At 40.8% G+C, this 15,780-nt stretch overlaps 1 protein-coding gene across 1 annotated transcript in view; it reads right to left on the reverse strand.

The window, feature by feature from the left end:
- Window positions 1-9,249: 9,249 nt before the first annotated feature.
- LMNB1 (lamin B1) overlaps window positions 9,250-15,780 on the reverse strand; it is a 48,720-nt gene continuing 42,189 nt past the window's right edge. The window contains exons 7-11 of the mRNA XM_060235513.1: window positions 14,059-14,284; window positions 13,666-13,770; window positions 11,646-11,765; window positions 11,312-11,428; window positions 9,250-9,914 (exon numbers count right to left, since the gene is read on the reverse strand). Coding sequence (XP_060091496.1) covers window positions 9,873-9,914; window positions 11,312-11,428; window positions 11,646-11,765; window positions 13,666-13,770; window positions 14,059-14,284 — 610 coding nt within the window. The 3' untranslated portion in view covers window positions 9,250-9,872. The remainder of the gene's footprint in view (window positions 9,915-11,311; window positions 11,429-11,645; window positions 11,766-13,665; window positions 13,771-14,058; window positions 14,285-15,780) is intronic.

Below are 15,780 nucleotides of genomic sequence, written 5' to 3' on the forward strand. Positions count from 1 at the left end.
CACATTTGTTGTTATTTCTTTGGCAATTCAGCATGAATCAGCGATGCATCTTCTATTTGGATTAATAAAGAGAAAAGAAGGCTATTTTGCCACATTTGGGTTTTTCTGGAATAACTTGAAGTGACATTTCTATTTACAAAGAAAGAAGTCATTTGACATTTAGGTATATTAATTTGAGATCAATTGATGAAGTTCACAGGGAATGCATCATGCAAAGTGTTGACAAATACACACACTTGAGACTTTTTAATTCAAGCTAACTGCAGTCCAAAGATACAGGGGACTTTAGTGAAGCCAGAGCTCCATGCAAGCAAGAATCTCCTTCTTTCTCTCCAATTTCAAAAGAATGTTCTGCCAATGCAGGCACCACAGTTAGAGAATAAGGGAGCCACTGTTTGGGTGAAGCTCTTCATAGCAGCAGTTAGCGTAACTTCCTAACAAATACAAGATGCTCTGTCTCATCCTTAGAGTCAATCAGATCCCCCTCCCTCTTCATGTTTTCTTCAAAGTCTTTTTCAAATGAAGAAAATTCACTATTTGTAACACAGACAAGATTGAATGGATAAATATTTGGTAGTTTATCATTAGGTACTAAAAGTTGCCTGGTAAAGGTAATGTGTACTACACCTGTCCTGCTGAAGTTCCCATAGGCAATACAACAGAGCGTACAAGAGTGCCTAACAATCCCCTACTTCCAGAGTCCAGGAGGGATAGCAGAACAAGCTGAAGATGGGGGATAAAGCATCCAGCCTGATGGCCACAGTACTGTTGTAAATCACTTATTTAATTAGATTCTCAAAGAAGCCTGAGCCCTTTTTCAGAAAAAGTAATTCTAAAAGAAAAAACATACTTCTTTGGTTTAAAAATTGTGGAACATCCTGGGTGAACAAACTACACCAGAACAGAGTATGACCTGAATTCTCCAGGTTTACTTAGTGGAGGGTGGGGGGGCTCTTGCATACATAATCAAGCATTGGCTTATTAGTTATGTTTGAGGAAGCCTGGACCTGCCTTGCATAACAATTAATAAAGCTCCAACCCTGCTGGGTTTCCAGCTTGACAGGTACATTTAGATGGGAATATATAAGCCCCAACCTCTTTATACCAGAGGGACTAAGGCTTCTTTGTAGCTGTATTTACAACAGCTTTACAATTACAGCAGCTAACAATTCAGAACTCAAATGCTAAAAACGTTATTCTTGGGTGGCATGTCTTGCCTGGAACAACCCTTTCATAGAAAGGAAGACAAAACCACCACCATTCCATTAAATTAGTTTTAGAACTAGGCTATCAAATGGTCATACTTATATGTCGGTAACTGCTACTAAGCTGCCATTTCTTTACTATTTTAAATATTTTTCCCAAAATATGACACAAATTTAGAGGTACTTTCAGCATATGTGGCATTTTTTGTCCTGTATGGGAAAAATAAGAATGTGAGTGGAAAGCTGTTATTTAACAACCAGGCCCAGGTGGGCAGCTTTATTGCTCTGAAGCAGCAGAACAAAGTTTGAGTCCAGTGGCACCTTTAAGACCAACACAGTTGTATTCAAGGGATAAGCTTTCATGTGCAAGCACACTTATTCATATTTAACAACCAGGATCATTAATGCTAGCATTTTTAGCTGTCAAACTAAAAGGTCATTGAGCCTCTGCTTTTTGGAAATGAGATTATATTTACATAGATTAGAAAATCACCAATAGTGTTATGGTTAGCATATTATAAAGATCCAAGCAGTAACTATATATTAGGGGGACATGACTTCATCACACCTCTTTCCATATGCGAATAACTTTACTATAGAATAAGCAAAGCAAAATAATGTAGAAAGCAACTCCAGCTAGAAAAAATATGGTTGGGTCCATCAGCAGAAAGCACTAATGGCTGCAGTTCTTCCACACAGCAGCTACTTCCAGCTCCTGACAAGTTTATCACCAGGGGCCACAGGACTTGGAGGCATGCAGGTCAGGACACTGCAGTGGGAAGTGGGGAGAAATTGCTCCCACCTGCTCTTCCATGAGCAGAGCTCCACTGGCAGAAGAGGAGGGAGTCATTATTCTACAGGTCCAGGAACTCCTGGAATAAACTTTCCTGGGGTCAGAAATGGCTGTTGGGGCTGTGGAGAACAGACAGAATGGAGTATCATTGCACAGACCTCACAAGAATACAACTCATGCTGTTAATGTCCTTATCCACAAAGTAGCAGGTCTCCCAAACAACAGCAATTCAATCTCTGAAAAGAACAGCAATGAAGCGTGGAAGAGGTGCAAGGGCATGAGACTATGGGAAGGTGCATCTAGAGTGGTTCATTTATGTGAGAGGATAACAGTTTGTATATGCAGGGTACATGCAGAACAGTCTGTATCTAAGGCTTCCTATTGTAGAGAATATTACATTATTGCCTCCATGTCCAGTTCATTGCCTGCTGCTTGTGCTTCCCTGAATCCCTAAGGGATGAGCAGAAGCAGTAACATGCCCAAACATTCGTGCAGTAATTTCAAAGAGGACTCAGGATGTAAACTGAATCATAGCAGAAACACTTAATAAAAGGAAGTGGAAGCATAATGCAATGCAGAGAACATGCTATGGAATGATGACTATAATCTAATATTGCACATAAAGAACTACATGCAGAATACTACATATTCCCTTACCAATCATGGTAACACAGTAACAGCCACAAGTCTAGGCAACAACTTTGGTATTTTTAAAAGGTGAACACTGGAAACCTTCCCAGGGAGGTGAATGTGACCCCCCCCCTTTGATCTTTTAGAAGCACTGAAGAGTTTTATTTAGGACTGCATTTGACTAATAGTTTTTACTCACAGTCCTGACTGTGATTTTAAATCAGTCCTGATTTTGATTTTAAATTGTTTTTATGTGTGTATTTATAGTTGTTTAGTTAACATTGCAAGCCACCTGGAGTTCCGTAAGGTAGGAAGGCAGATAATTAACATTTTAAATAAATAAAACAAAGGCTCAGAACTTGTCAGATCTAACAAAGCACAGGATAATAAGGATGTTTATGATATTTATGACAATGTGGGTATGTTCACACTGCATTAAATAATTTGTTTTGCAACTGGATTTTTACTGTGTAAGAATAGCAAAAATCCAGTTGCAAATATATTTAGTGCAGTGTGAATGCACCCAGAGTTGATGTGTGCAAATTTAGGCTCCTCATCTAGAGTGATTAACCAGAAGTTACATCCGGAATGCAGACAAAATGGGATATGCAAAACACACACAGCATTTTCTTAGGCCTACTGTCCAAATTGTGAATCTAAAAGGGGAAAAAATTAAAAATGTAAAACCAACAAGGCTTCCTTTAGAGAACCAATTCTCTGTTCGAATACATTTCCTGACCTAAATAAAACACTTTCAAGCCAGATATTTCAAACATATCACAATAAACATATATAGGGCTATTTCACAAAATAAAACGATGCTACGAAAGTTTGCTTTCCAGTACACAAGGATTTATTTACCTTATTTATTCACTTCATTACCTTTCTCTCCAACAGGGATCTAGAACGGCTTACATAATTTTCTCCATCCTCACAACCACCAAGAGGTATGTTAGGCTGAATGTGTAGCTGGCTGAAAGTCACCCCAGCAAGCCTCTGTGGCTCAGTGATTATTTGAAACTTGATTTATAATGGTTTTACATTACACCACAATGGCTCCCAGTGTTAAAGCTTAACATTCCAAAGCCCCTCCATTCTCCCAGTGTGACAGATGGGCAAAGGCCCTGCCCCCTTCTGTCAGTAACCAATCCACTGTATGCCTGTTTGTTGTGTAAGCAGAACAGAAAACAGCCAAAGGTCTCATGGCTGAAGAAACCAGATGAGAGAGGGGAATGAGAAAGCTGTTAGAGAAAGCTGGCTTAAATCACTGATCAGACAAGAGTTGTGCTTGGAGATCCACTATTTTAGCCATTTGCTATCTGTGAATGTTTGGAGATCCACTATTTCAGCCAGCTCACCTACACAACAGGCACAAAATCTCCTGTGAGGAGACTCAGTCTGCCTTTTGTCAAAAGTCAAGCTAGCACAGTGAACGCCTGAAGAAGAGACTACTATAAGAAAGCCCAGTTAGAGGGAATCTGGCTAAAGATTTGTTGTTTCTGGGAGAAGCTCATTTACACAGTGAGAATCTATTGGAAGCCCAATTTTATGTCAAGAATAAGAGCCTGCCTGTTCCACTGTTCTCTGCACCCAGGAGTTGACAACTGAAACATAACTTATTGAGCCCAGCAAACACCATTACTCATAGTTCTAAACCTCTCTACTGAATATTTTTGTTTTTCTAATCCCTGCTAATGAATAGAAGTTACTTTTTTATCCTGTTTGTTTCCCTGATGTCTCGTGAAATAACTGTTTAGGAGGCCACCGATTCAATCTGTTATGAGAAGGTTGGAGGGGGAAGATAAGAAGCCATCTTGGTCAAACTACACAGCATGCTACCTTCAGTCACATAGAATTTAAAATCTGGACCTTCACACCCAGTTCAGTTTGCAGATCTAAAAAGATTTTTCAAGAAGAAAATTGAGTGACAAAGGAAGGAGGCAATGTAAAGGGAAACCACAGCTGACTAGAACTCATGCCACCAGGCTAGGTGACATTACATGTTCTAGAAGTTTTGATCAGCTTGCTTCATAACTGAAATAAATGGTTGTTGTAGAGACAAAGATCCAGCAGCCCACAACCCTGACGAGCAGGAACCCGAAACACTCCCAAGATCTGAATTTTATCTTAAACTTACTGTAGTTAAGACAACAGAAATCTCCCACTTAATTTTGAATTTTGTACCAGTTTCCCGAAAGGTATGCATACTCCCACATAACTGAATTTTACTTTCTCAAAAGTCATATTATACAAGATAAACAGTCAATTCAGCCCGAGGGGGGGGGGGAGAATCTTTTTTCTAGATGTCTCATGTTCGGCTTATATTGGATAATTGCTCATATTTTCCTTCACCTGAAATACATAACTCTTTCCAGTTTAAAAACTTACTTTCATTGCTGTATGAAAAATCTGCCAATAGTCCTTTCCCTCCTTCTGCCTGTTTTTCAAACAAGTGATCACATTGACTGGTATCCTCCTTATTTTCTAGTAGTTTAAAATGGGGCGGGGGACCCCTAACATTCTTCCATGTCTCTAATCTCATCACAGTAGAAGAAATTTAAGAGCAACTTTCAGTACATCTGCTTAAGATGACCTGTTGATTCGTGTGGGGGAAAACATGTGCTGGATCCATCAAGAGTGCACAGAAGATGCAGGTGGAACACAGGTTTCCTTCATGATGTTTTTATCCTTCAAAAGAATTATCAGAGCAAGTAGCAGGCTGTTTGAGAACAGAGAAGGCAAGGAAAGATCTATTCAGCCAACATCCTTGGTAAACTCTTCTGGAGTATTCAAGCCCATATAAATTTGACTCTGTATTATGTCTTTACAATATAGCTTATAGTGAGACAGAATTCAGTGGGGGATATAGTTTAGGAAGATCAACTAAAAGAAATCAGATGTACCACACTTTCTCCACCCAATGGCCAGAATGCCCTATAGCAACTGTTCTCAGAAGAAAGCTGTACAACAAGGTTAGGAGGTGTGGGGAGAAGAGCCTGCCAAACAGGTAAGAAAATATAGCTCAAATATCACTTCTACTATATGAAGTAGAGCCACAATGGGCATAGCACAAAATCGAGCTCAACTTTATCCATTTTTCCCAACGTCTTCCATGAACATTCTGCTAGCAACACTCCCATCTTGTGGCAGAAGATGCCATTGTAGCCATGAAGCCGACACTTTTTGGGCTTAATAACTATGGCTGTTCCTGAAAAATTAAATTAGATCTTACCTCTGGATAGTCAATATAGTACTAATGGTGCAAAGAGAGTGGGACACCTTGAACCAAGACAAGAAGCCAATCAACCTGAGAAGGAAAAATCTTTCTGGACATAATGTGAGCAACTAAATTACTACCATTTTTTTCCTTCACTCCCACATTCAGAAGTAAGCAAACAAGTGGAGGGGCATCATTCCAGTGCCTCATTTTTAAACAAGGCCTTTTTGGCCTTGGCCCTGCCTAGTGGAATCAGCTCCCTATGGAGATCCGGGCCCTACCTGATTTACTGCCATTCCACAGGGCCCACAAGACAGAGCTATTCTGCTGGGCCTTCGGTTGAAGCAGCATACGTCCTTATTCCATTTGCTTGGCCTCCCTTGCTTGCTATGATGCTATCTTATTTCATTATTACATTCTTGGGCCTATAGATTTGTAGAATGTGCCCAATAGAAACCGCTGCCTATGGTATATATATTGCTTTGTTTTATTGTATTGTTATGCTTTTAGTTTGTATGTTTTAATTGTTTTAACCTTTGTTGTTATTCCCCCTGAGCCCATTAGTGGGAAAGGGTAAAATATAAGTTAACATAAATAAATATATGTTTTCCCTCTGCCTAAGGAAGCAGGTCTATAGGCAATATATAACCCTATAGTCAAAAATGAAAAGACAATAATTATGGATTCATATCAAAGCCTAAACCAATATTAAAGAAAAACATATTTCTGTTAAGCCAGCTCAAGGAATGCACATGAATGGCAGGTGGAAGCATAATCAAGAACAAATGGATTGACAACCCTACTTCTCTGCTGGGTGAGCCATCAATTTAAACTGCAAATAACACAAATTGCATTCAAACAGCAAGAGATGCCTAACACAGTCCTCCAAAATTCATGCATGTGTATACAGAAGACCTGTGTGAGATGCTCATAAAAACAGTTCTTGTTCAACACAGATGTCAGCTGCAATTGGGCTGGCACTGTTCTTTCTGGCTACCACTTAGCTAAATGTAGGGCTAGAGACATCTGATGAGGGCAGAATTTATTAGACTAGAAATAAGGCCCACTGTGAGGAAAAATACTACAGGCTCTAGAAAGAGGCTCTGGGCAAGTGCCTCCCTTGCTATCTTCCCACCCAAGTGAAGGCATTCACTCCCTGTCCCCACCCTTGGTTTCTTTCCACCCCCCAACCACCTCTTCCTCTCAACTACCCATGCATCCTTGGCACTCCACTACTTCCCCCACCTTTGATATTCACTCACCCTCCAACCTTGCTGTCTTCCCCCACACCCCAACCCTGGGCCTTCACTCACCTCCCACCCTTATTGCCTTCCCACCCACCCTGCAGCTGAAACAGATGTGGGCTTCCAAATCACCACCATCCCAAGTGTGTGTGTGTGTGTATGTGTGCGTCCCTGTGTATGTGGTGGTTCAAGGCCCTGAAACAGGCCTAGAATGGAGAGAAGAATAATTATGGAGGGTACAGGTGGGCATGACAACAGTCACACAGATGCTGAAGCTGAGCATTCCTTTTGTTTACAGTGCATTGTTGCTGCATTTTCCTGTCATATTCAGCCTTGCAGTGTTTAGTATCAGCACATTCTTGTGGCATGTTCTGTTTGTGTTTTTTTTTGGCCTGACATGGTTCTGTTATGGCATACCATAGAGTATGCACCTCAAGGCAGCCATTTTCTGTAGGGGAACTGATCTGACTTCAGCTTTCCATCTCTTTCCCCCTCCCTGTAGCCTCTACCTAAGAAAAGTATAGTCTTTCTCTGCAGTATGGACCAAAACAGGAGGGTATAATGACACAGAGTCCACCCTGCAAAGCAGCCATTTTCTCCAGAGGAGCTGATCTCTGCCATCCGGAGAGCAGTTGTAATTCTGACTGATCTCCAGCCCTCACTTGGAGATTGACAACAATGGTTCTCTAGGCAGAAATAGCTGGTTTGGAGGGTGGAGTGTATGGCATTATAACTGTCTGAGGTCCCACCCCTCCTCAAACTCCACCCTCTCCAGGCTCTAATCCTCAAATCTCCATGAATTTCCCAACCTGGATTTCGCAATCCTATCTGCTTTCCAGCCAACTCTACCTTTAGATAGCGGGGGTGGGGAGGGGGCACTTGCCCCGAGCCTCTTTCTAGAGCCTGTAGTATTTTTCCTCACAGTGGGCACTATTTCTAGTCTGTAATGAACAAATTATGCCATCTAAAGGTTCCATCTACCTTTATTTGCCCCCCCCCCCGAGTTCAGCTTTCCATCTCCCCCCCTCCCTGCAGGCTTTACCTAGGAAAAGCACAGTCTATCTCCACAGTGGGGGGGAGGACCAAAGCAACTTACATCATTCTCCTCTCTTCCTTTTGATCTGCACAACAACCCTGTCAGGTAGGTTAGGCTGGAAGTCTGTGACTGGTCTGAAATCCCCCCATTAGCTTCCACAACAAGAACCTGTGTGTGGCAGACCCTGCTCTGAACCGCTGACTGCCATGTCACACTGGCTGTTATAAAGGAGCTGCTGCTGAAGAGTAGCAAACAGCCAGGGCTATGGTAGCTAACCTCCAGATGAAGCCTGAAGATCTCCCTGTATCACAACTGAACTCCAGACAACAGATCTCTCTCCCCCTGGAAAAAAATAACTGCTTCGGAGGATGGACTCTATGGCATTATATTCAGCTGAGGGCTCTCCCCTTTCCAAACTCTGGCTTTCTTGGACTCTACCACAAAATCTCCAGGAATTTCCCACCAACCTGGAGCTGGCAACTGTAGTCAGGACTGGGCCCCATGAGTTCTCCCTCAAAGTCCAACATAGGCCTATAAAGGGCCTCCTTCCCCTGCCTGCTACTGACAAACAAAGCTTCGTTGATTTTTATTGACAAAAGCGTTATTGGTTGTACAGCAACAGCCACTGCCTAACAGCTTCTGCAGTGGCCCAGCAGGCAGGAGAGTCGGAAAATGAGAGCGCACAAGGGTTTTGTATATATATAGGATACCAGAATAACTTGGACGGGGTATAGAAAGAGAGGCAACAGTTTCCGCTCCTTGCCATTAGAAAACTGAAGCTAAGTTTGGTACCCGCATGCTTTTTGTGTAACATTTCCCTTTTGCTGCTTCTCTTTTCTGTATCCCATACTCCATTTCATCTTTTTGTTCTCTCCATCTGGCTGCCTTTCAGGGATCCTACTGGTTTTATCCTTCTCTGGGGTGGACAGGCTGTGGGCCATCCCTATTACTATTGTTTCTGTTTCAACTAACACCAATAAAATCTTAATAAAAGAAAGCAAAATCCAACTGTAAGAAAGCAGAGAAAATAAATACTCCTGTTAAGTTAGCATGTAGGAACCCATTTCACTAACAGCATCTGACAATTTCAACATAAGTTTTGTTTTCAAAGTGACACACAGGTCTTTTAAAGATGTTATTTATTTGTTAATTTTTACATGGAAAAATTATGCGAGTTACACTAGAATTTAAAAACACATCCAACACATTAAACAGAAGTCCCTTTTCCTGGTTAAGAATCTAAGTGAAGTAAAACTAGCAAACTAATTTTGTTGCATCCTTCATCCTCTATGATGAGACTGGTATACAATGCTTCAGTAAAATTTGTGTAACTTCATTGCTAAAAATACAAAAATTTTCAGTACAAAAAGGTTTTGTTGAATATGTATGTACTTCCCACTCCAAAAAGCACCTAAAACGGTAAAGGGACGAGAATAGATAGCTAGACTAACAACCAAACCCCAACATAATAGGTTGATTCCTTGAATTAGGATATTAAAAAAGGACCAGCATAAAAGCACGAGAGCCATTTTGAAAAACAGTATATTATTCAGTGTCAATATTTCACATTCCAAAAGCTATATATATGGGTTCACTTATAAAAGCCTCCCTCTCTGTGACAAAGGAAATTAAGGCCAGACACAGCTTAAAATTCACCAAGGGGAATACAAAAATATGTTGTGCTTCCAAGAAGGTTCTCCTCCACAGGAAAGGATTAATGTAACTGAAGAATATAGATGACTGGAGTTCACATGATTGCACAGCTTCTGTTGGCTGCTCGTGGGTCTCCCTGTTTTAAATAGAGGAAAGGTAGTTTCATTACATTAATGTGTTCTTACTATAGGATTTGCGTTCATCTAAGCAAATTAAAAAATTTGATATGCTGAACAGTATTATACAAAGTGTCTGTGGAAGAATTTCCCCTATTACCTATTAACAGGACTTTCATTGTGGGAATAAGATGTGAAAATTCATATGCATACAGCAAATATTTGGAGCCTTTTATAAAACAGCAGATGTTCCCAACCTTATACTGGTCTACCCAGGTAACAGGTTTGTAAAAGAGTCCTCTAAAACTAAAATATTATGTAGACTAGGAGACACTGCACTAATGTACATACTACAGATGACAACATTAGTTAATTACAAGCCAGAATCTTACTGAAACTGTTGAGCGTGTCTTCATGGGCCCAGCAGAGCCATCTTAAAAGTGTAATAAGTTGCTCTGAGGCCCATCTACACAGGTTAAATTAGTTCAAGGCTGTAAAGTTAAGGCAAGGCAAAAATTCTGACTGTTCTTTAAGAATCAACAAGTAGACTAGCACTGTAACCACTTTCATTTTTTTCAAACAAACAAGTATGGTTGATTGCATAAGGTAAAGTAGGACTCAGAATTAATATTTAATTCCACAGCCTTTTCCACAAATATGTGTTCAGTCCTTGCAATGATTGCCTAGCACTCACAATGCCTCCACATAAGTTTAAGAGACAATACTACAGTTGAAATTGTGCATAAAATCTGAGCTTTTAAAAAAATGGCAGTTAAGTACACAATAGTTTCTGGTACCTTTAAAACTATCTATTCATTTATTTACCTTAGATGTATATGCCACCCATTCTGCAAGCAGACTCAGGGTGGCTACAGTCATGTTAAAATAACAATTTCAGTTACAATTTTAAAACCATAAAACTTAATAATAACAATTTAAAACTCAATATTTGCTGCTATACAAGAATTTTGACATAGGTAGATCAAATTATTTTTGATATCACTGTTCTTCTGATTATCTGTTAATGATTCTTCTGATGGTATTGCTCAGCAGCATAAAAGAGGCAGCCGTCTCCCATTTAGTTTTTACAGGCCTGTTGAAAAAGTTCAGTTTTACAGGCCCTGCAGAACTAAAAGAGCCAGTGTGGTATAGCAGTTAAAAGTGGCGGCTCTAATCTGGAGAACTGGGTTTGATTCCTCACTCCTCCACTTTAAGTCTGGTGGGAGACCTTGGGCCATTCACAGTTCTCCCAGAACTCTCTCAACCCCACCTACCTTCACAAGGTTCTTGTTGTGGGGAGAGGAAGGGAATGCAATTATAAGCTACTTTATATTACATCTGTCCCACTTTTCTGCTGAAAATCACTACAAGGAAAATGTATGTTACATGATGTATCATTCCTTGTTCATCAAGATACCTGCTGGTGAAACAGATCTTCCTCCTCTACAGCTTCAGCTGGTTCTTCTTCTACCTCCTCTCCCTCTTCAGCTTCAAGTAAAGTTGTTTTGAAGACGGTGCTTCTCTGAGCAACTTCCTGTAATGGACACAGCTGTTCTATCATCTGAATTTGGCAATGTTAACACAGTCAAGTGCATGTCAAAGCCATTTTTGTAGTCATGTGTTGACTATACTATACAACCCATTCACACTTCAAAAAATGTAGGCTAGCTAGAAAACCATATGCTCATGAAAACAACAGCAACTGGTTCATAATGAGTTAAGAATAGTCAAGAGAAGTTTTCCCATGTTACCTCTCCCTGAGAGTTTTTCAGTACAACTTTCACATCTTTGCCAGTGCCCCAAGAATTCTGGTTCTTCCAGATGAGGTTAGAAGGAGGACTGGCTGTTACTCCAGCATTAGCAGCCCAGACCTCGGAAAGAAAGAACAAATCCGTTATTATTAGACTGCATCTTCCATAGAAGACATAATGCAAGCACACCCTACACATACTAATTGCTAGGAAGCAAATAGTTTGTGTGAAAACAAAACATAAAAATGCCTGGTCCACAACCATATCTATTTGTAGCAGGTTTAATTTTTTAAACAACTACAAGAGGTTAACAGTGATTTATGGAGTAACTTGAATCACAACTGCTACACAGGTACTTCTCAAATGAGATAGAGCAGAGATCCACCCCACAGGATTCCTGTGATTCTGACCTAAATACAAACTGGGGAGAAAAGTCCTTCCAGAAAAAACTTTGTACCTATTGTTTAGGAATGTGCATTCAGCATAAACCGAGACAAAAATACCCTAAAAATATCTTACTGATATCTTTCAGGTATTCCAAATATAGATCAGAGGATCTGATTGGTTACCAGTCTAACTAAACCCAAATAAAAGCCAGTGGTATATTCAGCTATACCATCAGCTGTGGTGGCAGGAGCTGAGAGCTAAAAGTTGCCTCAGATGCCTGGTTCCTCTTGCAGCTCGGTTTAAACTAAGGTGCAAAAGGAGCCAGCCCCAAACAAGGTGGCTTGGAGCTCTCAATTCCCATGGCCCCAACTGATCCTCTTGGGGGCAGCTTCTGGTTTAAACAACAGTGTAGTATAAGCCCTCCCAGCCAGGTCTGCCTGCAGTGGGAAAAGACCTCCTACTGCATACAGATCCTGGGGACAGCTTCTCCAGCAATGTGGTTTAAGCCACACCACAGGAGAAATGCTCCCAAGTCAGATTTTCATGCCAGCAGGGAGACCTCCCTGCCACATGTCAATCCTGGGGACAGTTTCTCCTATAGCACGGTTCAAATCACACTGCAGGAGAAGCCAAGGGTCATGCTAGCTTTTAAAAAATAATAATAAAATCCAGTATTCTTCTCAGGTCTACTGGACCTGGGGGGGAAAGCAGCATTTTGGAAAAATTCTGGATCCATACTGGTATTGGGATCTGGAATTTTTCAGAAAAATAAGGGGAGGGGATGCTGTCCAATAGACCTGAACCAAAAATACAATGGGGGAGGGGGGTTTGCACACCTCAGCTATCATTCTTTGTTAGTTGGAGAGTAAACATGAGAAGCAAGAGGGGTCTAAGCAGCAGAGATTGTCTTAGAGAATTACATTTCTTTACTAACTCCTCCCAATGGGAAAACTGGAAATTCTGGAGACAAAAAAGAACTACCGTAAAATTCTACAAAATGTGTTGTATGTGGTAAGTGCTGCATATATCCTCACCCCAACCCCCATTCCTTTCTAGGGGAAAAGATCTGAAAGCACCCCCATGACCTCAAAGTTTCTGGAAATTTTACATCTCTGTTCCCATACTATGTCCGCTATCAGTGTTTGGGAGACCTGCAAGACAATACTTGTCAGCTCCCTCTCACCAGATGCCAGCCTCACCCTGAGGCCTCAGACATAGCAATGGCCATTGCACTGGCAACATCAAGGCTTGGAAAGCAAACCAGAAAGAAATAAATCTGAAAAGGAAACAGTGACCAGAAAGGGAGGAATAGACACCTGTAGGGTTCTCAGCAAGCACAAGACAGGCTCAACGCCTCTCTCTCTCTCTTTCCAGATAATCATGCTACATACGTAAGTGCCCTCTGGCTCCCATATTTGTTCTCAGAAAAGAACAGGTTTGGGAATATGCACTTAAGGTAAAATTTAGTTTTACCCACAAATGCTTAACACTCCAGTTAAAGTTCTTTTAAACAGCAACTGAAGCGCACACAGAGCTACTGTAGCAGAACTAGTGAAGCATCCACTGTATTAGCAATCCCTATATTTGCTCAGCCCACTAATAATATTGCATTAGCTAAGTATATTTTACTTACTGTAACAGTCTGGCCTGCCTTCAGCACATATCTTGAGGTATATTTATAAGTAGCAGAACTGTCTCCTATTTTTCTAACCATTTCCCAGCCTCCCAATGGTTGGTCCTAAACAAAAGCAAAAGACAAAGAAGCCTTACAGTTGCAGCCATAAACAAGTATGGAGCACCATTCTGAAACAAGGTTTTTCATTTATTACACATAAGTGACCACCTTCAAAAGAAGGTTACTACATTGTATTCATTTTCTTCTTCAGCCACCCAGAATAATCACCTATTCCATTTTCACACAGTTCAGAGAAGTGCCCATGACCATTCCCACCCTTTCATATCCTTACAACTACTCTGAAAGATGGGACATAACCCGGGTAGCAAGGTCATGATCATGACCACATACCTGATCAGAAGTGTTCTTCAAACGGATAAACTTTCCATCGACATCTATTTCATCAATGCACACATTTCCAGTAGCAGAAGCTGAATGAGAGATGCTAACACTACTACTGGCCTCTGATTCTTCAACATCAACTCTCTTCCGCTTTCCCCTGGTTGTACGCACACTGCGGCTCGATGATGCCCGAGAGACTGTCACACGAGAAGATGGGCTGGGAGTAAGCTTCAACCTGATGAACATGATATTCAGATACAAACAATACTTGAAATGTACTTCTATCCAGCTCCACAACTTACATTTTGTGAATGAACATTTCTCACTACCTAAAATCACAGATCATTGTGCTTATTAGTTTTCTCTAATGTGGCATCTATAATTCCCTTACATTTATCAGTTTTAAGACATTGCAACATTCCAAGAAAAATCCTCTTATACCTGTTTTATATACCAATACCATTTTCAAAAAACGAAGTTCACATTCGAGTGATTTACCTTATATATTATTCAAGCACACTCACAAGCTGTATTTTTTTTTTTTGAGAAATACCTCATGAGCCTCTCTATTTGGTGTATTGTACGGTGTTAACCTTTAAACAAACAGTTTAAAATTCTGGCTAGGAAATAAAACATATTACAAAACTTATGCATAAGGAAACTGCATAGACCAGAAATTCGAAATGAAGGCCACATGGCAATTTTATGCAACCCCTTCTCCACCGCTTGCAATGGCTTGAAGGCCAACTATTGTATTTTACTGCTCGCTCCACACATCAAATAGACTAAGGTTGTGACAAATGCCTAATAGCTAAGTACAGTCCCGTCAAGCAGATGAAAAACATAGGTTTGCAGGAAAATATTATAAGGTTTTTTTAAAAAAATGGGGGCTAGAAAACACACACAATTTTTAAAAACTGGCCTTTTTGCAGCATTGGTTGCCAAGTAAATTGTTTTACAGCAATGGAAATCTTTTATTCCTTCTTCTGAGGATGACTGGATCAACAATGCATTAGATCTTTGCATCAAGGAAGAAAGCTACATACAACTGATGAGAAAGCTCGAGAGATCTTCACTGGGAATGAGTATGAATTGAAATTTGTCATAAACTGGGCCCAGTTTGTGGTTCACGATCCTCAGTTCATGTCATTCCAGCCCCACAACCAGATACCTTTGGGAGGTTCATGTGGTCCATGTGGGGAGACATGCTGGTGGTGCTGGCAGCAGGGCCTGGAGAAGGCGTTTAAAGAAACTGGTCTTTTTAAATGCTTTCTCCAAGCTGCACTGCCACCACAGCACAACTCAGCGAGTGAACTCAGAAGGCATTTAAATGCCTAGAGTTCACTCATTGAGTTGCGCAATTTAAAGAGATCCCCTTTAAATGGCTTTTGCAAGCTGTGCCTCCACTGCCACGGCAGCAGGATTCACAAGAACTTGGAAATGCCTTCTGAGTTCACTCACTGAGTCACACCACTTAAAAAGAACCCTTTAAATGGCTTTTTCAAGTCACAGAGTCACGAACCACAAACCGGTTCATAAAATGGAAAGGTTCATGGAGGTTTGTGAAATCCCATGAGCCTTCACAAACTTCCATTTTCCTGGTTCATGCCAATCCCACATTTTCACCTCCACCTGGTGTATCTGAGCAGCGATGCCTCACCTCCCCACTCCTTGTTTAGCCAGATCAGTACTGCTACCTTTCATCTCTCCCATTCCTCCCTTCCTTTCCTG

Source organism: Heteronotia binoei, chromosome 4, assembly GCF_032191835.1.
Source record: "Heteronotia binoei isolate CCM8104 ecotype False Entrance Well chromosome 4, APGP_CSIRO_Hbin_v1, whole genome shotgun sequence".
In the NCBI taxonomy this organism is placed as follows: Eukaryota; Metazoa; Chordata; class Lepidosauria; order Squamata; family Gekkonidae; genus Heteronotia; species Heteronotia binoei.